Here is a 26,044-nt window from a genome sequence, read left to right as displayed (position 1 = left end):
TAAATCAATCTTGTAAAATTTTAATGTCAAGTTGATATAATGTACTTCGCATGTTATCAAATTTGAAAAACAAATCTGTTTCAAAAGAAAAACAATCTGCATTCACGTATTACTTTCTACACTGATTTATAAATAGTCAAGGATAGAGAAAAATAGGCAAAACAGATTTCTAATTTTGTTTGCCTATTTTTCTCTTTTCTTTACAATTCATAAATTCGTTCTGTTCTATTTGGAACGAGTACTCAATTATTTGCCCCATTGGAACGCATTGAAAATCATAGTAAATACATAGGGTCCTGTTCAATAAATAATTTTGATAGCCACCTTGGGACTTCTGGTTCATGTTAGGCATTCATTTTGAAGTGTCTAAGTACAATCTCAGTGCCTCATGACCGGCATTACGTTGCAAAATTTTGTTTTTATTGACAACAGGGTCAGTCTGTCTACTTCCGGGAAAGAATAAAGGCTAGAATTTAGGCAATTTACTCTATGTACTGACGCCAGATTACATTTAAATCAATCAAAATTTTTACAGAAATTCAAACTAGAAAGCCTACCCTTTCAAATAAATCTACATTCAGTTACAGAACTAGTGAAATAAAAACACTACACAATTTATAACAAAAGTTAGATATTGTTTTTAAGAACTACATTCGTGGGTACCGGACTGGTTGCCCTAACTGGGATCCTATTCCATTTATCTATTATATTCTATTCTGTATAATATTATCAAAGGTACCAGAATTATAATTTAGTACGCCAAATGCGTGTTTCGTCTACATATGACTCATCCGTGATGCTCATATCAAAATAATTATAGCGAAACAAGTACAAAGTTGAAAAGCATCGAGGATACAAAATTCAAAAAAGTTGTGCCAATTACGGCTAAGGTAATCTATGCCAGTTGGTTAAGAAAATCCTTAGTTTTTCGCAAAATTCAAAGTTTTGTAAACAGGAAATTTATCAAAATGACCACATAATTGATATTCATGTCAACACCGAGGTGTTGACAACTGGACTGGTGATAGCCTCGGGGAAGAAACGTCCACCAGCAGTGGCATCGACCCAGTGATGTAAATAGTTATCAAAGGTACCACGATTATAATTTAGTACACCAGACGCGCGTTTCGTCTACATAAGACTTATTAGTGACGCTCATATCAAAACAGTTAAAAAGCCAAACAAGAACAAATAAAATTGAGAATGGAAATGGGGAATGTGTCAAAGAGACAACAACCCGACCAAAATAAAAAAACACAACAGCAGAAGGTCACCAACAGGTCTTCAATGTAGCGAGAAATTCCCGCACCCGGAGGCGTCCTTCAGCTGGCCCCTAAACAAATATATACTAGTTCAGTGATAATGAACGCCATACTAATTTCCAAATTGTACACAAAGTTGAAGCGCATTGAGTATACCTCACCCAGACCCTCATTCACTTGTATAGACTACTAACTTATCAATAGGGTTCTAAAATATAGGGAGTAGCGAATGTTTGGCAAATCAAGAAAGAATAGAGACGAATGATATAAAAATTAAGAACGAAGAAACGAATGACAACCTATCAAGACAATGTAAGTAACAAATTAAAAATTGGAGATTTCTAATAGATCTTTCAGATTTATAAACACATACATTCATTACTTCTTCTGGTTGTCAACACTTAATTTTGCCGTATTACCTTTTCTATCAGTTTAAACACTATTATGACAATTTCTATACTATCCATCGTATTAAGATTTTATTGAGCGCAGACTAGATGAAGAAGAGTGAATCTTGAGCGTTTGCAAGTAAACCTAACCCATACACGTAAAAAATGTCTATCTCAGGTAGAGTGAATCATTGAGCGCTCGCAAGCATGTATTATCAACCTTTTCAATAGAGACCTGTCCCAATTCAGAAGCTTCTTATCCAACCGATGTCTTTGGTAGATATCTGTATTATCTCAGACATCCCTTGCATTACAAAACCTATTTTATAAATTGTAAATTTGTCGTAATTATCCATGAACTATGACACATGGGCATTGAGTAAACAACAATCAATCACTCATATTGAACAGATTCTGGTGAAAAATTCTGCATATTCTCTTATATATCTGTTTCTAAGAATATTAAGAGAGCAGATTTAGAACATGTTTTATGTAATGAACATGTTCATCTGGAAGACTAATTGTTAATATAATCAAAATTATAAAGCTGCCAAGAGGTCGTTCCTAGTTACTTTTGTTTGACAAGTAACTTTATTATGTACACAATGTACTTATATGGCTTTTAATTAGTTTTTTTAAAATGGTAAAACTCTTGGTATGTTCTCTCATAACGTCAATTTTGCAACAATCAATTATACTTATCCAAAGCTCTGAAAACTATCAATAATACTCAATTTAAAATCTGACTTTTTCTACAGAAACGGTAGCCATAAAAAATACATTTTTGTTTGCGTTACGGAAAGCTTACTTTTGAAAGACATGTAAAATAATGGTGTAAATGAGCCTGTTCTTCAATTCAAATAACTTTTCATCTAAAATAAAACTAAAATCGAAGGTCAAAATTCTTGTTTTTGGTCACACAAGATCGTTCTTTAAGATGAAAAAAGGTCAATGTAAAATGTATGAATCCAAACTTAAATCGTGGAGTGTAGAAAAAATATTTATCCTGTAAGCATAACAATTCATGTTATATAATTGGTCTACACTTATTAGACACGACGGTTGCCATAGTCATGTGGAGGATAATCTGATTACCATTCTAGAGTTCTTGTTGCTCAGTCTACGGTTTCTATGGTTACGTTGTGTATATATTTGTTGTCTTTTTTTCGTTTTTCTTGTCTCTCTCTCCTTAACGTTATCTTAAAAATAAAATTGAGAAAGGAAATGGGGAATGTGTCAAAGCGACAACAACACGACCATAGAGCAGACAACAGTCGAAGGCCACAAATGGGTCTTCAATGTAGCGAGAAACTCCCGCACCCGTAGGTGTCCTTCAGTTTGTTTGTGGAATATCTACTCATAAAAAATAAAAGAACAAAAATACCAAACTCCAAGAAAAATCTAAAACGGAAAATTCCTAATCAAAGTTAATGGCAAAATCAAAAGCTCAAAAGGATAGCAACTGTCATATTCCTGACTTGGTACAGACATTTTCTTATATGTACTGAGAAGCCCGTGCTACTTTATGATATGTTTTTCATGATAATCATAAAACTTTTACATGCAACAGCTCATAAAACTTAGTTTTTATTTTAAAACTAAAAAGTATGACACTCGCTATTTCATAATTAAACGTGGACTGTGTTTGTTGTTTATTTTCATATCTATTTGATTGCAAATCTGTCAATTTTTCTTACTTGTTTTCTTGACTTTTTATCGTATTTGATGAAGGTCAAATCATTTACGTGAGATGTTCATACCAAATGCATATCATAGATCATATTTTGCATTAGTTGTGATATAGTGTGTGGTGGCAAAACTACATTAATGCACTGCAGTTTATATACTACTTGACTGTTTAAATGTTTCGTAGGATAGCTGGTTTCCATTTTGCGTGTCATTATTATTTTAAGACAAAATGAACTTTCATAATAAAACACTTAACCCGATCTTTTAGCTGGTTTTCTGTCTTAGTATACCACGTCTTTGAAATACATGTATGAAGAACAACTCACAGGTAGTGTGTTGGGTAGTCACTATTGAATTTATTTAAAGATTGACTACTCTCTTTTTAGAAACAAAACCTTCGACAGTCTCAGCCGTATTTGGCAGAACTTTTTGGAACTTTAAATCCTCAATGCTCTTCAACTTTGCACCTGTTTGGCTTTATAAATATTTTGATATGAGCGTCACTGATGAGTCTTATGTAGACGAAACGCGCGTCTAGGGGTACTAAATTATAATTCTGGAACCTTTGATAACTAACAATATTATCGAAATTCATTAGTTTGTAAAAAGTATAATTGTTTAATCTTTTTTAAACATTTTATTACTCATAATAAAATCAACAAAAATACTCATGCATATATATCAACTAGCTAATAAAAACAAAAAAGTATCACAGAATTTATGAAAGGACGGTCACGGAATTAAGGTTTGTTTGTTATTCATGTTATTATAATTTGACAGCAGCATTTAGGACTGACGTCATTCCATTTGCTGAAACACATCGGACAGATATATATCCAGTTAAATCTCTCAGTGATTTGATCTTTTGAGGAAGTTGGAATTCTAGGAATGTGTTCTTTGTTTCTTGCCACTGTATAATATCAGCGCCACCTAGCGTTGTTCCTGCTGACACCTCATAATACAAAGGTTGATGAACTTTAAAGTGATCTTCCCAAGAGGACGTTAGTGTACGGTTATCTAAAACCAGTTGTAAGTGCGGGTTATCTGCAATTGTCATAATGTAAATAAGTAAACAAAATCAAAGGAACCAAAAAAAACATACTGTTAAAATCTATATAGAGAAAATAACAACCATTATGGTTTTAGTTGACCAAAACACATGGTTCTCGTTTGATGCCGTCGATCATATTTTGCACAATCAAATGAGATATACAGTGAACAGAATGAAAAATGATATACATTCATTAATTAAAACAGATTTTAGAAAATTTAGAAAGTGTTTTTGCGAAATGTATAAAAAAAATAAAGTTTAAATAAAGTTAGCAATACTGTATTGCTAGTCTTTAATACACAACAAGGTCATGCTGGAATGTGTCATACTTTCTCATGATCATATCATATGTTGTATTCTCAAAACGTAGGTCTTAATACTTATTAATGAGACATTATTTTGTTTGCGTCAAAACTCTTGTACAGTATTAAAGTAATTTTAAATGTTGATGTTAAACAAACTCATTGTAATACCTAAATAAATTAATACTGTGTACAATACTTTAAAGTAATTTTTCCATGCTCTGTAGATGAAATTGGATTATTTGTGTCTTTGAGACAAAATTTATGACTGTCTCTATTATTATTATTTCACATTTGTGGTGGTACATACGTAGGTCTACTAATTGACTCATTTGTTTTAACTTCATAGATTTTAAGTGTACACACCTATCAATGCAGGGACTTTTGATGAAACAACGATATTTGAAGACACAGGTTCGCTCCTAAGATACATTTTGTTTACAGCTTTAATACTAGTGGTAAAGTTTCCTGTCCTAAGATCTAGTCCTGTAAACACACAAAAGGAGGTATCTTGGTCCTCAGCAATTATTGATTTAGAAATCACAGTTGTCTTATCTTGGCTGTGAAAAGTAAGCTGAAAAATTAAAAAAAAGAAATTGTATCGTTTTTAAGCAATATGTTTATGTTTGTTTACATTTAAATATAATCAAATCAATATAAATGACATATTAGTCAAACTGATGAATGTCATTTCTTTTAAAAAAAAAAATTGTTTGTTGCTTTAAATTAAAAAAAATTAAAAATAGATGCAATTATTCCATGAATAATGTCATTGTTTGGTATCAAGAAACGGCAACATCATCTTATATACATATCGCAAACAATACGATAATCTATGGTCACCTGGAAGATTTCTACTTTAACAATGTTGAAGAGAATAAAAATCTGAAAATATACACACTGGCTTATTATAAAAATTTAAAAATTTTGACCGACATGTATATGGGTTGCCAATTGACGGAGTGAATACAGGAAAAGGAACTCCCTAACGAAAACTCGGGTTTTGTTTGACTAAATTTCAACTTTGAAAAATCGCTAATCCTAATCGACACATAAATAATCCTGACATTTATCATGCTTTAAGTCAGGTTGGTTATCTTTGTGACCCGACCAAAGCTAATTTCCATTTAATCAAGATTAAGATATTATTTTTAACTACGACTTACAAGGTAGGAATCGACACCAGTCAGATCCTCAAATCCTGTCCATTTTACTCTTACGTATGATGTGTCACCCTGATAATGATGTCTAGGGTTATACTCTGTTAATGTATGTGGTAGAATTTCTACTTCAGCAGTCGTTGTATTTGGTGGAAGATTTGATATTTTAACACCGTTTGAAGACTTGGAAGACATTAATCCGGCTTTACTTCTACATCGTAATGTCACGTGTACCATTTGCATTGATATTTGGCTGCTGTGAAACACTTTTGATATCCTACTTTCTCCTTTAACTAATTCATGGAATGTTTGGATTTCATTGCCAAAAGGTTGGTAACCTACAATAAAACATTGTTTTAACAATAAAACATTGTTTTATTGATGATATATTGGTGGTTGACTCGCGTGGCCTCAACACAAAAAAAGCTATATTCTTTGTTTTAAATGAAAAAGTAAAGTAAAAAATCCTGAAGCAATACAGTATCGTTTTGTTGTTAGTAGAAATGGACGCAAATGACACCATGGTTTTCAGAAATATTATAAGTTTTGGTTTCTATTAATAGACAACAACATGCCTAATTAAGAATAAGGACGAAAAGACATATTACAAAAAAAACACAACAGAAAACATAAGACTGAGCAACATGAACCACACCAAAAAAGAAAACAACCCAGAACTCAGATGTTATGAAAAGACAAGATTTTTCTGGTTCATTCTATTAATTTAGTCGTTATGTCGACATCTACATGTCTTTAATATAAAATATTTAGCAGAGCATGTCATATTGTATACATGTACTATCTTTTATATATTTGTAAGTCTTTGTACCATTCGTACAAATACTTACCGACTGCCCATTCGCAGACATCAATCCCAGATTCAGAGTCATGTACCTCCCAATTAGCAGATACTTCATCGGTAGTTTGTGCGTCAATGTCAGATCCTAAAACATATAGAAACATGTGAGTTCTGTATATGTTTCAGTTGATAAATCAATGCATGATTTGATATTATCACTGTTCGTTTTGTTGCTCTCGCATGCTTATCTTCATTTATGATATATTGAGCTTACATCATCTATATGTTATTAATATTTCTCCTTCTTTATATATGTCTTTCTACTCGGGATGGGAAACACATGACTTTAATGGTGAAATGATGTTGATTCGCATTGCAAGTTAAAGTCAATTTTAAGGAGACGCAAACCCACCTTTTCTCTACTTTACTCAAAATGACTGAATGGAATCATCCAATCAAATTTGATCAAAATCTTATTTGTTCATAATTTTTCATAAAAATGTTTTGCGTTATTCTTTTATTTCGAAGACGACGTATTTTGATATAAACACAAATCAAATACATCAAATATTTTACAGAGATCAAGATCTGATTCTATTTTTTTTCATTTACAAACCTATTCCATCATTTATAAAATCTATATACGGTGGCGTTAAGTCAACAAGCAAGTCTTCGGCATGCACCTCGTGTCTCAATCCTGCAGCATTTGTAGCGATGACAGTGATATGAATGACTGACGTATGGGCTAAGCTGACGTTGTAGTTGTAAGCAAAATTATTCAGACCGACACTTGTGAATCCTTGGACTTCTGTACTTCCTTCTGTATAGCCTTCAAATAAATAGGATTTTTTAAATGTGTTAGTGCATTGAACAATGATTAGAAAGCATTCCTGATTTAGCATTTGTTTTCGGAAATATATTTTACGTAGCTACAATGCCACCTTGTACAGTTGGCGTCAACATTTTAAGGTTTTATTTTTATCTATATAAATTAAGAAAAATATATGTTTACAATGAAATTACACATGATAGTTTTCAGTTTGTGAAATTTTAAATTCTATGATTTCTATTTACCAATAGCCCACATGTAATCTATTATCGGACTCTCTGGATCAACAAAATTCCAAGATGCATGGATCGACGACCATTGATGCAAAGCAACCACATGTGCGTGAATATGTTTGCCATTTTCATTCTCATCACTATGATGATGAAAAAAGGTCTTCTGAACTTTCAAATCATCGAACAAAATGCCGGTATGACCAGTCATACTTCCAATACTGATTGTTGCTTCGAAAGTAAAGGCACGGAAATAGAATGTGTGGTGATGCCAGTTTAATTCTTTAGAGGAACTACCGTGTTTGTCATGCTTTGTGTAGACCATGAAGACGTGTCTTTTATCTCCAATTTCTACATATCCTTCTTTATTAGCTAAAACAGCCCCAAGTATGGGTGGATGAGCGGTTACAAAAGTAACACGGAATAAATGTCCAGCTTTTAGATTACTTAATGTTTGTGATATTTGGCCTTCGACAAATACGAAGGATCTTCCGTCTATTGCTAGATTTTTATCGGACTTTAAGACACTCACGCAGCTCCCTATTGAACTATTCCATTCAGAGGCACGTACAATATAATTGCATAAATTGATATTGGTTATATTATCCCAGTCAATAGGTACACCACCGTCTGTATCCTCAAATGAAGGATTTGCAGCTTCATTATGATCTAAATGTTCCATTAAAGTAGGTTCCGGATGTGTAGAGTCAATCATGATGCCATTTGATTTTACAGTTTTAGATTTATGTCCTATAACATCCATTGCATAAACAAGACTCTCGATTTCAGCTCCTGCATTAGAAAATAAATTGATTATCATATATATTCATAATGTTGAAATTTGTTTATAATTTCTTTAAATCCCAATATATATTTTATCTTATCAAAATATACTTGCAATATTGTGAAATAGAACATTTTTTAAAATTGAATTTCTCAACTCAACATCGAATGCCTATTAATTTGCATGGTATAATACATTGTACTAGACTAATTTATAGAAACAAGACGTTGATAATTTTTTATATTTAATCCGTAATCTAACATTAACATAATAAGATATACGAATATGTGGTATGAGTGCCGATGAGACAACTCTCCATCCAAGTCACAATCTGTTAAACTAAATTATAGGTCAAAATACGGAATCCTGGCTCACACCGAACAGCCAGCTATAAAGGGCCCAAAAAATGACAAGGGTAAAAACCATTAAAACAAAGAATGCCACCAAGTAGAGAAAACAAACCACAGTTAAATGGAGAACGGAAATAATTTTTTACCTGTATCAATGCGTGAGCTGTTAATAATTCTGGATACAGAATGATGAACGCCAACGTTTTCCCAGTCTCTAACATCACATGTTGTAGTTTTAGATTTAGTTTGTACACACCACATGTAATGTGTTATTCCAGAATCTCGATCAGAAAAGCCGTGCCATGAAGCCCCGGTAACATCTGAATTGTTCTGGTAATCAATGTCGTGTATACCTATTGGTGAACAATAAAGCATAACTAGATATTTGTCCACAGCACAAATATTGTCTACGAGATCAATATCATTTAGCAACAATTTAAAAGAGTTTAGTACGTTTTATAGACTGATTTTGTGTGTGTATTTTTAATTCATTGAAAGTCCCTTTATTTAGTTCGAAAGCTGCTGCTGAGATCTTTCAGACTATTGTAACCCCAAAAAGTTATAATGTGTCTATCTGAGACGTACATGTATAACGAATGTGGATGATGAATACTATAAAACATTAATTTAACCACCAAATTCTATAAAGTGCATGTGGTCTTTGTTCTGCATGAAGAATAAAATGGCGCTTTTGATCTTTTTTGAGAAGTGTTGATAAGGCTGTTGTTTGAAATTGTTAAAAAAAAGGTACACTAAACCAACCTAAAACTGTGACAGATTGTCAACCATGATACAGTCTGATATTTTTTGTTGATTATTTTTAATAATTGGATATAAGTATAAATATATCTATTGATATACATACCAACGTATATTCTCAAATATTTATTGCGTCTTATTGCAGTTACCTCATGTTTAATTGATTTGAATCACATTATACCCACCTATACCATCGTAGACAGTACCAGTAACTGGTGGCTGAGAGTCTACCATGATACCGTCTGATGATTCAGTAGCATGGATACCAGAGTAACTGTATCCTACAACATTACTGTAAAATACTTTCCCTGGAGATAATGGCACTCGGCTGATGTTATGAGACGTTATTGATCCTGGTAGATCCGATTCCACTTCATGTATGTCGTGACCTTTAACGAAATTCCTGTTCAATTAATATTATCTACATAAAATTTTTAATCAATGGGTCTTTTTATTAAGACCAGTAGGAATGTATAAAGGGAAGAAAGGTAATAAAACTCATAAGAAAAATAAAACGGAATCATAAAGAAATGATGAAAATTGAACAATTAAACCATTCTTTGTTATTGAAAACATTGGCTCACTTTTTTGACAATACTGAGGAAATTTGTTTGGGTCATACATACAAGTTCCAATTATAATAAAGATATACCTCCTGGATATGTACTCAGATACACTTTAAACTTGTCAATAATCTTAGCATCATCCTTAAACACATTTGTCCATCTGATTGTAAACGGAGCTCCAGGTTTGATATAATCTATATCCTTCTTCCAGTAACCAGGTATTTGTTCCACAACCTGAAGTAACATATTAAAAAATAAAACATAAAGTTGTGAGTTCAAATATATCTTAGGTACGGATGAGGGTTTCGCTCGGTTTGAAAATAACTAACAAAAAACCTTTTTACAAATAATTTTAGTTAAAAAAACGTCTACAACGTTTAAATGGTATATCTGTTCTATCATAAGTAAACCCTAAATCATTTTAAGGGAGAACACACCTAATATTTAACTATCTAAACGTCCTTTCCTTCCGTTGTCTAATTTTGGAAATCATGCAAATTTAGATCTTAAACATGTTGCGTATCACTAACACTTTTTTTCAAGCAGTCTTGAACAACAAAAATCACAGTTGTCTCTGTTTGAATTTTATGACCACAGCAATATATTCCTTTATGATCCTTTATGATGACAGTCTCCGTTTAATGTTACAATGCGCTATTTAATTATAAAGATAAAGGTGAGAAGGCAAAGTATATTTCAAATGAAATTTTGTTCTCCATAACAAAAGATTGAACTACAAACCGCTGCTCCTTTTATTTTTCGTCTTGGTAGAGGAGTTGACATAACTAATATTCCATCAGTTTTAAAAACAGCATATGTATCTTCATCATACCAAACTCGTACAAACATTGCATACGATACTGGTGATTCCTTTAACCGTTGACCTATATTTAAAAATCAATAAGTCTTGCAAATTCAATAGAATAAGTGATCACACAGTTGAATATATAAAATACAATAAAGTGTAACAATGTATTTGCATACAGGGATCTGGGTAAGATACATTTATAATCTAATTATTTATAAACAAAAAATAAAATTAATTAATGGCACCATACTCATACTTAACGTATGAGGGATCTTTTGAAAATACAGCGTGCAAATCATAGCAATATGCACGAAATGGCATACTAATACTTGTGATGATGTGCAACAAGCATTATAAGATAGTGTTTTTCATTTTCTGAAAATTGTAGAACATTTGTTCACCATTATTACTGATATCACAGATAGAGTTAACAATGCAGTTTGTTTGTCAAAATCTTTTTTTTCTTGTATTTCTTTATGTCCACCACTCTTAATCTATTTTGTTCATAAGTTCTGTTTTCCTCTGGCAATTGCTTGTTCAGTCCAATGTCAATACTACTCATTTGTAATGTTTGGAAGCCCACGCGATTCCGAGGCTATTACGATTCCCTTTTCATATAGTCATTATTATTTTGATATTAATTTCTGGTAATATTAATGACATTGAATACTTTATTTCAAGATTAATTTAATAGTACAAAAATTTACCTCGTTTGATATTCAATATTGCCTGGTTTGTTTGCCCTGCATGATGCCAGACATCGTCATTTAAATTGTCAAAGACGCCTTCCGGTTCATCTTTATCTGTATATCCTGCTGTCCATTCATACCTTAAACATTTTGAATATTTTAAATACATGAATTTCCTGTGTTGCCCCGCCTTCCCACGCGAGCTGATATACTAGTATGTCTGATTCTAAGATGAATTATAATAATCTATCAAAAAAGAGTTCTTGTGTCTTTATCCAACGAGAAAGCGAAATGTTATATTCAGATAATAATCATATAATCACTTACAAATAAGTAATTGGATTTAAAAAAAAGAAGGCCATGAATGCTTTAAAATCACTCAAATTTCGATCGTTTTTTGTTGTTGATACAAACACATTTTTTTCAATTAAAATAAGTTGACACATGACAGTCATGTTTGATTCACAGCACTATGTATCCCTTTTTATATAAAACAAGGGTTTTTTCCGACCAACAAATTGCATTTGTGTACTTGCACTAAATTATACGTTTAACTATAATATTCTATGAATTACTCGATTCCTGTTATTTTGATTGATTTAAATTATATTTACCACAATGGCCCCAATCCCTGAGCTTGTACTACATGCCATTTGGCTGCCAGAGCGACATTTGATGGCGTATACTTCACATCACTAAAGGGAGACGATTCCTGAATATTTGTTATATCATATATGCCTAACAAGTTGTTAGTATTTGCTGAAATACAAATATACTAAATGCAAACACATTTTACAATAGACCGTATATATTTTGAGGACTACTTGTTGCCCTTTATATATTTAGTCAATTTTCAGTTCAGTGCATGGAGCAGTTAGGCATATAACTAGCATCATGAGTTACAATGTTAAGTTTTCTATCCGTTACGGTATTTGACGTCGAAGCAAGTTTTACGATGTATGCTTCTGAAAGTGTGTTAAAAAACTATTTATAGCGTAGAAAAAAAAATTAAAATATATCAGACTAATAAATGTGAAAGCCAGAAACGAGTTTTTTCTAAAACTAAATAATCATCGAAACTGGAGTAAAATTCAGTGCCATGAAATCATCTCCGAGTAGAAATCTTGCGCGTCTCACATTGTAATAAACTAATCATTTGGATGCAGATTGCACATCCTTTGACATTTAAAAAATAAGATATTTATTTTGAAATTGTAATACCTTTGGTCACATCATTACATGCTCGTTTTGAACATCGTTGTCCTTGAGCAGCACAAACACAATGTCCTTGACACGTGACCGCTGAACATCTCCTTATCAATTCTAATGAACCTCCGGGTACAAGTTTAAATTGAGAATGTATCATTCTGCTTGGTAATCCAATCTGTAATTAACCATGTAAATAGCTATAATGCTCCATTTTTACTGAATTGTAAGTAACCTTTACCCTAGTTGCGTTTTAAAGCGAACTAAACTGTTATTATACTTCTTTTGTATTTATTGTTGATTTTTATTAGTAAGTTCTATATTATTATTTTGAAGCGTTCATGATTAGATATTTTATAATTGTGTGTACATATTTAGTGAGTTTTTAATCATGTAATGCATGACTATGCGTTTTTATAAATAACATTTTCCTTCAGTAGAACTGTTATAGCTTTTATTTGTATATACAGTTTCTCGTAAGTCTTTATAGGCTGGGTATTGATTTTTTTATGATGTTGTTATGTAATTTAATTTAGATCAATATGTGATACTTTAATAAACTATTATTTATCTTATCTTATCTTATCATACGTTAAGCATGTTAAGTTGCAATCATAATTTTGGAAATTCATCTATAGTGATCAAAGTTCATATACTTTGAAGTATTATCCATAACTTAAGAGAAAGAAAAAAATGGAAAAAAATAATGTTGGTTAGATGACAGATTGAATAACAGATGTTGTTATTTATGTATTATTGTCATTTTGGTTATTTTCTTTTGTTTCATATTTTGACATCGGACTCGGACTTCTCTTAAACTGAGTTTTACTGTGCGTATTGTTGTGCGTTTGTTTTTCTACTTTGGCTAGAGGTATAGGGGAAGGGTTGAGATCTCAAAATATATGTTTAACCCCGCCACAATTTTTGCGCCTGTTCCAAGTCAGAAGCTTCTGGCCTTTGTTAGTTTGGTATGATTTTTAATTTTAGTTTCTTGTGTATAATTCGGAGTTTAGTATGACGTCCATTATCACTGCACTAGTATGCATATTTGTTTAGAGGCCAGCTGAAGGACGCCTCCGGGTGCAGGAATTTTTCGCTACATTGAAGACCCATTGTTGGCCTTCGGTTGTTGTCTGCTCTATGGTCGAGTTGTTGTCGCTTTGACATATTCCTTATTTCACTTCTCAATTTTATTAGATATTACCCTTCGATAAAAGTGAAAACTTAAATTTTTCAATTCCAACTTTCCATTTTTAATTTGCAGCATCACATCATTACAATCACATATGAGTGTCGATCCCCCTGTTGATGTGAAAGTCCAAATCTAGAATTTCTTATCTTGAGGTCCTTATGAGTGTAGGGTTCTGTGTAACGTGTTTTGTGCACCGTTTACGTTTTTGCTTTGTACGGTTATTCATGGTGTAACTGGGCGGATAACGGCAGAACCGCACACGCATTCGCTTTTTACCTAACATCGATAAAATAAATGTTGGCAAAATGGCAATGGAAGCGTTCCCACCAATGCTTCATCTTGGATTCTGAACTTGCTGGTGTTATTTTATATCAAATTCAATGTCTTGTTACATAAATAACTGATTGTAACCACATTTTACCTGGTTAACCGCAAAAACGCTTACAAACACATGCTCAAATTTTGCCAAGTTTTTAGTATCTACTTCAAATGTCTGGACATATCCTTCATCATACTTGTCGACTCCCGATTGGTTATGTAGAAATGCTTGTGGTGAACCAGATACCTAAAGTAGAATTGTTTTTATACATATAACAACATGAAAAGCAAATTTCAACTTTAGTGAATTATTAGAAATTTAGTCTTATTTTCTAAGAATGGTCATCGGTATAACATCTGTACTAATAAAAATATTACAAAACTCGTTTGTTCTTCAGTAAAATGTGAGAATATCGACATCAATAGACCTCAATATTAGAAATGAGCTTTTTACCTTATTGAAATCATCTGTCATATACTTGCTGCCAAGGGATACAAAGTACTTGTCTATTCCAGTATGAAGATCTGTGAATCCTAACCATGACAGCCAAAGCTTATACCTTGACCAAGTCATCCAGCCATCAACATGGCGATGAAGATTTGCAGCATGATCAGTCTTTATCGCAAACATGCCTAATAAAAATGAGTGAGCATGTGTTATACTTGTACTTCCATTTTGTCGATAATTGGAATGAAAGCGATAACCTGTTTTTCATTGCAAGTATCAGTTTAGTACAGAATAAAGTCTGAATTTTACAAGATCACACTCTGCATCCTCATCCATTATATAACTTAATTGCTTCGAATATAAATGTTCATGCAAAAGACTCCATAGACTTAATTAAAAAATATCATAACATATCATATCATAAAGAGGGAGAAGAATTTTTCAACGTTTTTAATTTACCTGGAGTTGGTGGAGAGCTGTCTATCATGATCCCTTTAGATTCGGCTTCAACACACAGTTTTGCACCATTACAAACTATGAGTTTTACCGTATAATTCCCGCCATCATGTAAATCAAGTTGTGAAAATGTATACTCTCTCACAATACCATTTAACTGCAAAACAAAACATAGACAATATGCAGATTTGTCTTAGTCTTTTTGAAAAAAGTCAACTTTGCAATACGTCTTTTATCATCTTTATTTGCATTTACAGATAATCCACTCTGCTTGTTCAATTTACTCCTCTGGACATACGTTATTAACAGAAGGCACATGGCCGTTGTTTTACGTGATATGAAATCATGAGAACAGCTCTTTTATGTTATTTTCTTCTTCTCTTCATTTCTTATTTTGTTCTTTAATTTCAGAATAAAGTACTTCTCGATTGCACAATAAATCACCAGAAAAGATCGCACACTATAACACAGTTTCTTTACGTTGTTGTATTTACCTCAGTTGAAGATGTATTGAACTCGCCTCCTTTGTGTGCTGCAATGGAGACGTACTGTCGCTGTATATATGATTCTTTGTCTTCTACCTCCCAATGTATTTGTATAGTACTTCTAAATACTACAGAATTGTCTTTTATGGAACCATAATCTGTTGACATGTAAGGTTTCACCTTTATCAACGGTGGTGAGTCGTCGATGAGGAAACCGTTTGAATTGGCTTCTGTACTTAGTCCTGCATATCAAAAGGTATATGTAATATTTCATTAATAAAGTTTTGGTAAACTAACAAAATATAATAATTCGGAATAGAGTAAGAACATGAAGAAAAAAATTAATACACATTGCATGTCACAGAAAAGAAACATATTCGTCGTCATCTTTACATCAAATACAATTTTTTTTTCTGAATTAAACCAAAAAATATGATGATCTGTTTTATTTGTTATCATATTCAACATAACAAAGCAGAAAACACACATTATAATTTTAGCATATTGAACAAAAGGCTAGTTTGTTCTTTTTGGAGAGGAATATTGCATTAATCAATTTTACAGAAATAAATCAACAGTACATACCCGCTTTATTATACGCTTTTACTGTTACATAAATACGCTGTCCTCTTGGTAGTTTATGTAATAAATCTGGTTCCACTAATATATCAGAGCGTGGTAAATGTGTGGATTTTACAATATCATCTGATCCTGGTTTTGTTCCGACTCGCCATGCAAATTTGTCTATGTCTGAATGGGGATCTGTAAATCCATACCATTTTGCAGAAATGTAATTTCTGTGTGAAATAGGTAAGAACAAAAAAACAGGTGATAAAACTGGAGATTACAAATAAACTCATCTAAGAAACCAAGATTAATGTTTGTACACCAGACGCGCATTTTGCCTACAAGAGATTGGAATAAAAAATCGAAAAAAGCCAAATAAATAACGAAATTGACAAGCAATGAAAACCCAAAATTAAAAAAGGTTTTGACAAGCACAGCTAGACTTATATTTTCCTGGGGTAGAAAATCCCGAATATTTCTAATCATTCAAAGTTTTATTAACAGTTAATTAATGATTGTGAAAATATTAATGATAATTCATGTAATTTACACAGAAGTATTTACTACATGGCTTTTTATATATTCGGGGAAAATGTATCAATTACAGTGCACTATCATATTGTTTATGTATAACATATTACAGCAGAATAACAACCCAAAGTGTTAGGTCTGTGGTTTGAACAATATGCAAACTTTTTGAATATATATAGAATAATAGGTAGTTAAGATGTTCCACGTGATATAGTCAGTATCAAAAACTGAACTCCCTATTATTCTGTTTATCGGTAATTATGACGTCACACAATGTATTGCCTAATATTTTCAGTGATACAGCCCGGTACGTTGATACTCGAAAATATTAGGCAGTAAGATCAAAGGGAAAATATACGAATTACCGATAAACAAATATATCATGGTGATACATCTGCATTTAGAATATAGTAGAGTGCCCTCGACCAATGAAAGTGCAGAATTATGTGTTCCTTTATTGTAATTAAGAATGAATAAAAATCATGTTCTAAGTAAGGATCTCGGCCTATTAACAGTTCAAAACAAAGAATATCTGACCAGAACACAGTTTTATTGATTGAAAGTTGAATCTCGAAACAAACAAACATGATCAAAATAATTTCAAATATTGCTTGTGCATTACAATAGATAATGTTTGTGTTATTATGTTAAAAATTAGATCCTCCACCAAAAATAAATCTGCATCTTTTACGCTTATCAAAACTCTTATTACTGTATTTGCAGTTAGTAAGAATATTCATTTCCAATATACCGGTACATACAGGAAATACAATTTACTTTAGAATCTCCGGATACTATAAAAACATTTTTTTAACATTTGAATTTTAGTGTATTGAGTAGTACGAATGTATCTGATGTAAAGAGTGGGAGCTGGAATAAAATTGGCTGTGGAAAAGATTTTGAATTTTTAAATCGAACTGTAAATAAATGAGGAAAAAACCCCTTAAACACAATTAGAAAACATACTCTTAAACAGGAAACGTATTCAGAATTTCTACCATGTCATTGTTTACAAAATTGTGTCTAAAACACAATTTATTCAAATTTCCAGACATCACCATGACCAACACATAAATGAAATGCCTCAAAGGAAAGTCCACCTAATAATAAACATTGCACTGAGCCTTTTGCACTTTACTATATTCTAAGTTTGTAAGAGAACAACAATCCTTTTCATCATAGTAAGTACTCGCTAACAGTCGTACGTGCTTAATTATGACGGAAGGGATTATCATTCTCTTACATATACTTGTACATTGAAGAAATATAGAAAAAAAATTCTCTTGAAATCTGTTAATCTGACTGACCTCAATGACTGATATTCCAAGTCATACACATCTACACCATCTAGCACTATTCCTTGTGTTGGTGGACTGTTGTCAATAATAACACCGTCTGACGTCACAGATGTACATATTTCAGCTGTATTACATGCTGTAATAGTAGTATAGTATCGGATTCCAGATCCCAAATGCATATGACAGAGGGTAAAATCTGACAAAAAACCATAGTACTTCAAAGGTCAGACACATCAGAAAAAGAAATAACATAAAAGGCGTATGCATTAATCTATCACACCACATTTCAATTCAACAACGATGTGCAACTTATCTTGCAACAACTTTTTGTCATTTTATTACAAATAGCTGTTTGCATGAAAGGCATTTTGCTCATATCAATCTCTACAAAATATCTGAGGAAAACACAATATTCATATTATGTAAATTTCAAATACGAACCGACTGTTATGGTTATGTCTTTTTTGTTTCAAAAATGTCAAACGTATTTCTTTATATCATTGTATTCTTTGAGAAAGAAGGATTTAACGGCCTTGACATGCATTGTGATTCACTTGACTGATGAATAGCGATTTTGAACGTTGATACCTCAATGATGCAGTTGAACAGTATATTTGAACTTGGAGAAGCGTCAATTATGTTAATCACAACATTAATCCACAAAACTTGTCCCACCCAGATCCTCCCTTATTTGATGTTGAATATTAAGGCCAGTGGTACCAATAACCAGGTTGCTATCCCTTTGGTGCCCAAACCTAATGCTGAATAGTTACAATGCAGGTAGTCACTTAATTTACACTAATCAGAGTTAATTAGCTGGACAAAGACATAAGCTAACTGGTTATTGTATTAAGTACAAACTGAACAAACACAGGTTTGGGAGAGGAATCACAGTTTAATATTTTCTTTGCATATCAATACGCAATAAACATATTTACAAAGAAAGCAGAATCACATTGAAAAACTGTGGTACTCCATACAAGAAGTACATAAAAACTGTGAGTTCTTTGAAACATTACTACTCTACTAATTAAACAATATAAAGCATGCATAGATTTTACAAATGCAACAATATCTGTAATATACATATGTATATAGCAAATAACAATAAATGTCCACTAGGGAGTGATGGGTGGGAAGAAATTATTTTCCCGAAAAATATAAAATGACTACTACAAGCAAGCGTTGCTTTAAGAATAATTATGATTGCGCGTTTAAAACAAGAGCCCTGCTAATAAGTGCTGATTGGATAATTCAAACTTAATAAGCAATCTCATTGGTTAATTAGTATGATCTCGCAAAACAATTGTAAATGAGAAGCACATGCAGAGGTGAATGGGAAACCCCTTTGCTGATTGGATAATAATCTGAACAGGTCAAGGCCCCTGCATAATATGTGTACAGCATTCCAAAACGTATTGTATCTTGATAATCTATTTTATATAAAATAGTTCCTACAAAGACATTGTTCAAATGACATAAAAACGAACTTACTAAAGGATATTCCTATATCCTGATTAGCTAATACATCTTCACACTTAGGGCAAGTTCCTATGCTAACATAATATGACTTGATAGTAGAATGTGGATCATAAAATCCTTCCCAATAAGCAGATAGGGTCTTGACGTCTGTTTGGTAATCTATATCTTTCATATAAGACGCAGCAGTTTCTCGGCTACCATCGTATACATGACCGGCAATTGGGGGAGACATGTCATATATGTAAGCCCAGGAAGAAGCGGTGCTGATGAGATTGGCTCTATTTACAGCCTTTGGAAATAAATAAAAAAAGCAAAACTGTATACAGTAAACTACTACAGTTAAGTTCAATGAGGCGAAGACGATTCTATATGTTTCGTTTGTTGGATTTATTTCTTTTCATTAACATTTAATTCGGATATCAGTTTTATTAATCAAATAATAATACATTCTACAATACATTAAATTCATCGATAAAAAGTAGAACTCGTATCCTCGTCTGAATACTTTGACACTACTGAGCATTTCAAACAGTAGGTCTACTTGCTACTTCCAGGTGATTCAATAAACAAATGTCAAATGAAGGACTTGTTTTATTAATACTCAATTGTCTATGAACTATCCTTTAGATACAGGGTCTTTATTAATTAGGCAAATACAGACAAAACGAAAATTGAAATCACATTTAATCTAAATGAAGCGATATTACATGTTTCGACAATCTACATAATAGGCATATCCTCCTGTAAATAAATATTTTTTCGAAAAGCAGTTGTCATATAAATCGTCAAAGCAATTGTTATAACCATGACAATTAAACCAAATAGATATAATATAATATGCCGAATGTGATATTTGTTTGAAAAAAAAATGTGATGGGTATCATGTGGATTGTCTGTTTCCAAAAATATATGTACAATCAAAACTTTAGCTAATACTTTGGGCTTGTATTCTCAAACATTACATGTACACATTATTTCAATATTATAAATGTACAAAAAAGAAGGATGGATAAACATTCAGGTAAAGAAAAAAGAAAAAAAATGTGCTGTTTTGTTTTGTGTATCTTCGTTGTTTAATGCGCATATATGGTCGTCAGAATTTAAGACATCTCAGGCAATTGACTTATTACGAAAATAGTTCAAAAGTATGATTACATGTATCAGCTTCTTTGAATTGTGAAATTATGTCAACAGTTGTACATTCACTTTTACCTTAACTGTGATGAAGTAGGCATGACCTTCGTGAATATCAATTGTTGTATCTTCAGCTGACACACCACAGTCCAACATAGTCTTCGTAAACGGGATGACATCATCATATCCAGGATGGGATCCTATCGACCATAGGTAATGATCAATCCCACTCTCTTTATCAAGGAAAACATCTCTCCAGCTTTAATACAATGAAAAAGATCTAAGTTGATAAATACAAATATAATACATTTTTTATGATCTATATTGATTTTTATGTGTATGGATTATTTCAAATTCAGACTGAAAATGTTATGAATACATGTTCAATTTATCTTTAATAGAATATTATAATATCGAACTACCCCTAATTATGCTGTTTGTCATTCAAGTGTCATTGAAATTGCTGATTATGGCAAATCCTTGACAAAGAATTTGGTATTTATTCTGAAATTATGGAAATATGGTGTACGCATTTGCCAATTGTTTTTTTGTTTTTTTTTAATTTTTGATCGCTATAACATCGACATTCAATCGCAGTTTGGTCGACGCAAAACTTTCTTAAAATAAAATGTTAAACAAATATACAAACCATGCATTTATTTCACTCATATCTGATAAATGACGTCCTTCTATTGTTATTGGTCGATCAGATTTTCCTGGTGGTGTACCATCAATCTTTACTGGATGTGAACTTGATGTGGCACTTCGTTTTGCAAAATCCAACGCTACAAAATAAATTCAGCAGTAGTTAACCGAGGTGTAAAAATTTCATTATTTTTAGTAATTTATAAAGCGAAGAGAATCCTAGGCGCTATTGTTATAATAGCAAACTTTGTTAGTCAATGTGTCTACATTCATTCTTTCAAAACGCCATAATCGAGAATTTCACAGAATCGAGTTGTTTACAAACCACACGACTATATCAGAATTTAGAGACCAGAAACCACAAACAAATGTAGCATGCCAGTTGAGACCTGAACAAATTGCAGGTGTTCTACCTATTCGTGATTGCAAACGTACAAATTTATGTAACTTCAAAGGAACCACATGTACCATTCCGGAACACCTGAGAACACCCCCAATTTTTGGTCGGGTTCGTGTTGCTTAGTCTTTAGTTTTCTATGTTGTGTTTTCTGTACTATTATTTGTCTGTATGTCTTTTTATTAATTTTTAGCCATGGCGTTGTCAATTTGTTTTCTATCTATGAGTTTGATTGTCCCTCTGGTATATTTCTTCCCTCTTTTAGACGTCATATAAATTGAAAAGTACATGTATACGAATTGATATGTTTTAATGTAATGTTACAACAATGAATTTAGTGTAAAATCTGTAATATTTGATACCTCTTATAGTTGCATAGTATTCATGTCCATTTTGTAACCTCAAACCATGTACTGTATAATGATTCACAAGTCCAACTTTTGTATATGGATATATGTCTGTTCCTCCCTTTGTAGATCCTGAAAAGTATAATCCGAAATAGTATTAAAAATATTGGAAAATACATTTTCGTGATTTTCCATTGGGAAACGTTTATTATATTTTAAGAATTAATTTTAAGAAATGCTTAGGTTTTTCTGATAAGTCTTTTTATGTTGAAACGCGCGTTTGGGGTACACAATCTTAATCCTAGTATCTATGAAGAGTTTATAATCTATAGTAAGTTAATTACGAAACATCACTTTACAAAGTCTACCAAATAAATAAAATTATATACGGTCAGAAGATAGGAGAAAGATTCCAAAGGATGTTGAAACTCACAAGTAAAAAAAAAAAAAAAATAACAATGCATTGGCAAAAAAAAAACCCAATAAAAGCCAAGAAACAGTCAACAAAACTACCGAAATCAAGGCAAGAAAATATAGCAGGTGTTAAAAACTAAGAAATATGACAACTAATTTTTATTAATAATATTTGTTTTGTATAAAAGCATGTGACTTGTCATTAGTTTAAATATACTCACTTATAGTGGATTGGAAAACATGTTTTTGCAACTTATTTATTCCTTTCAACTTTGCGGATACGAGTGCTACCTTGTAGTGGCATTAACCTTTAGACTTTACTCAAAAGGGTATTTCATTCGAAAATATCACAATACACTTATGCATGCTTTATTCAATGAATTAAAAACAAACTGTTAAGTTATGAAGGTTTTGTTTTAAATTCTGATATTTGAAAAAATGCTTACCTATTCCAAGTTCGTACTCTTTTATGCCTGACGCATGCACAGTTTTTCTATACTCCTCGACATCGGTAAATGAATCCCAGCTGACAAAAATATCTGTTGTTGAAGACTAAAAAGGAGGATAAATAAAAAAAAGCTAACATAAAAATCCTTATATTTATGTTTTTCAATTCGACAATACAATAGATATTGATATTCATATAGTAAAAACATTTTCTTCTACCAATCACAATATGTCTCCTATTATCATCAGCTTAATAAACTCGACACAGATTTTTCGTTGTACCGTCTGATACAGCTGCCAATTATATCATTATTGTATGACGTTTTATGTTTATGTTGAGGTTCCAATTCATATAACTTGTTTTTTTCTACCTCTTTACATCAGAACCGAAAAACACGAAAGTTCCAACTATGTTATGGGCTCCAAAGCTCTACGAAAAACCTTACAAATATACTTGAATAATATTTCGGCTCTCAATTATGTCTTTTTCCAATTTAGTAACCATAACTTTTGTAAGTCTTCTGTACTTTTCTTTAAATTTTTTTTATTCAATTGAATGTTTCGGGGTTAGTGTGGTATCCCTTTTGCTGAACTATCATCCATGTTTGGCAAACGGCGAGCTTAAGATCCTTTCCAGATGTAGAAATGATGTAGGATATTTTCTCTGCGTTGAAGACCCATTGTTGAACTTCCGCTGTTCTAATCTTTGATCGGATTGTTGTCTTTTTGACACATTCCCGTGTTCATATTCTATTCTATAATTGAGAGGGATGAACCTCACTTAAATGCTCAAACTGTTTAAATCAATACTACGTTTGTTTTATCAAGTCGCAATAATCTATAAATGAAGATGATTATTTTCTGATGATGGTGATCGAAATCATTCACCGCTTCGGACTCATGTAATTAATAACGTGTTGTTTAAATATTCTAATATGAAAAGTTTAGTATTATTTTAGAGATTATATTTCGTAACGTGTGTGCTGAAACATAAAGAAACAGGTTTATATATGACTTTTACTTGATATTCCTCTTTAGGGTCAATACCAATCCACACGTGACCAGGTGTAGGTGGTGTTAAATCAACCGTAACTCCATCACTGCAAGACTTTATTTCATCTAACACTTCTGTCCACTTCTCGTACTGTATCTCCTTTCGAGGAGCATAGATACACATGATATATCGTTTACCGTGTTCTAGTTCCCTATTTGAATCGAATATCACATTTACATATTCTTTGTCTGTAATGTATTAAAATGTCAGTCATTTTAAATCAAATTTGACAGTGAATATTTAATATAAGTAATATGAAAAGCTTTGTTAATATTCCTAACAAAAAAAAAACATAAAGAGTACGTTTGTCTTTTCACAAAGCACATTCTTGTCGTAAGACTTATAATGTCTAATAGAATTGGTCAATGAAACAATTTAATAATCGTTTTATTTACAGACATGTCTCGTATGTTATCCTAGCTCCCGTGTCTGAAACAGACCATGCACATAATTGCTGACTGCCTCTTAAGTACCCGATCTAAAGACTTTTGTAAATGTAACATATAATAACGGCCATATAATATACAGAAATCTTTGAAATTGGATGCGATTATCTTTATTTACCAGGTGATGTTTAATTATGATCGAACACATATAAATCAACAGCACAATCCTTCTCAAAATAACTCACTTGTTACTCCACATTTAATAGTATCAGGATGTGAACATGGATCTTTCAATTGTAGCATATCCTCATCTTTGTAATAACTTGTTACATCTAACGTCTCAGCATCGATGACAGCCCATGTATAGTTCTTGTGACGTAGTAAGGGCCAGGTTGCTGAAATGATGTTCTTGTATGGTGTATAGTCGACGTCAGTTTCTTCCCAACGACCGTTCTCCTCCAAGTAAATATCCCGACCATATCCATCATGTTTGTTCCCATCTGAGATGATAAATTGCGTTTATTGAACGCTTTTAATGTGAAATTCTCATTGAATGGTTTGCAGAAAAGAGGATCAAGATAAGACATCCAATCGTAATACCAATTTATCGTAGGATATGTAGAAAAATCCGTCAGTTCCGAACAAGTCTTAACTTAAGTAGTTTTATGCATTCGGAATCAACATTTTCGAAATCAGCTGCGATGCTTTAATTGCCGAACTTTTGGAATGATGTTTTGTATTACAATATCAATAAAACAATAGCTTGCACTGCATACATTATCACACACTATCATATATATATAATGTAAGTTAGCATAGGTGTAAAACAGGCTCACTTACCAAAACAGACCGAGCAGTTTCAGAGGAATGAGGAATATTTTTGGCAAAATCTTTAGAATTTGCTTTTCCAAGATTTGATATATTGCTAATGTATCCATTATGTTATTTCTGTTTATAAATAATAAACTATTTGAAGACGATTGGACGACGTCATATACTAGTTTATAAGTAGCTTGGTTAATTAAATTTGCGATAGTATTAAACGTGTCAGTTGCATTAGGTTAGAATACAGTTAAACATTTATATTCTCATTAGATATTCTAAAATATTTATACAAATACAGTTAGGTAGTCAGGTGACGTATTGTTTTATAAATTATGACATTAATTCTCACCTATAGTTTTTTCCTGACGTCCTACAGCATCAATTACCATATTTGAAATTATAAGCGAATTGCCGTCTTGTACATAACATGTTTTAATCTCCTTGGAAAGTGTGGACCAGACACCAGCTTTATTGTAACCTCTAATGTTTAGTTTCCGACATTTAGAGAAATCCAAACTAGTGTTTAATGGTATTATGAATTGCATCTAATAATATAAGAAAAATGTCATTTTGGATCTTAACACAATTATCAACACGAAAAACGATACACCAATGTGAAAAATATGATATTTCTTCTTATTTCAGTGTAACACCAAAGATATCATGTAAATAATTTAGTATGTAATTATTTATGTTACTGAGACTCGTTAGGGGACGCTTTAACTAGTATTTGATAATATTGAAA

At 32.0% G+C, this 26,044-nt stretch overlaps 1 protein-coding gene across 1 annotated transcript; it reads right to left on the bottom strand.

Annotated features, from left to right (window-relative positions):
- Window positions 1-3,964: 3,964 nt before the first annotated feature.
- LOC143082268 (uncharacterized) lies at window positions 3,965-25,838 on the bottom strand. Its single transcript, XM_076257868.1, has 27 exons — window positions 25,649-25,838; window positions 24,720-24,974; window positions 24,056-24,276; window positions 23,034-23,139; window positions 22,189-22,305; window positions 21,434-21,569; window positions 20,863-21,043; window positions 19,663-19,939; window positions 18,178-18,364; window positions 16,358-16,569; window positions 15,782-16,014; window positions 15,291-15,444; window positions 14,838-15,016; window positions 14,487-14,630; window positions 12,889-13,051; window positions 12,282-12,426; window positions 11,686-11,807; window positions 10,912-11,054; window positions 10,257-10,404; window positions 9,790-9,993; window positions 8,992-9,198; window positions 7,727-8,503; window positions 7,269-7,481; window positions 6,702-6,797; window positions 5,860-6,191; window positions 5,060-5,267; window positions 3,965-4,384 (listed from the first exon to the last, which is right to left on the bottom strand). The coding sequence occupies exons 1-27, from the start codon at window positions 25,686-25,688 to the stop codon at window positions 4,107-4,109; spliced, it is 5,478 nt and encodes a 1,825-aa protein (XP_076113983.1). The 5' UTR covers window positions 25,689-25,838; the 3' UTR covers window positions 3,965-4,106.
- Between the last annotated feature and the right edge of the window lie 206 nt (window positions 25,839-26,044).

Source organism: Mytilus galloprovincialis, chromosome 7, assembly GCF_965363235.1.
Source record: "Mytilus galloprovincialis chromosome 7, xbMytGall1.hap1.1, whole genome shotgun sequence".
Taxonomy (NCBI): domain Eukaryota; kingdom Metazoa; phylum Mollusca; class Bivalvia; order Mytilida; family Mytilidae; genus Mytilus; species Mytilus galloprovincialis.
Note: the sequence above shows the minus strand (reverse complement) of the source record. Positions and strands in the feature narration are given on the sequence as shown.

Excerpts from the sequence above, each read along its gene's own strand:
- LOC143082268 (XM_076257868.1), bottom strand. The coding sequence starts at position 25,688 with ATGGTAATTGATGCTGTAGGACGTCAGGAAAAAACTATAG. Across the intron at positions 18,365-19,662 it reads GGATATAGGAATATCCTTTA|ATTTTACCCTCTGTCATATG; the intron begins GTAAGTTCGTTT and ends GTTTTTTGTCAG. Across the intron at positions 6,798-7,268 it reads TTTTATAAATGATGGAATAG|GATCTGACATTGACGCACAA; the intron begins GTTTGTAAATGA and ends TATATGTTTTAG.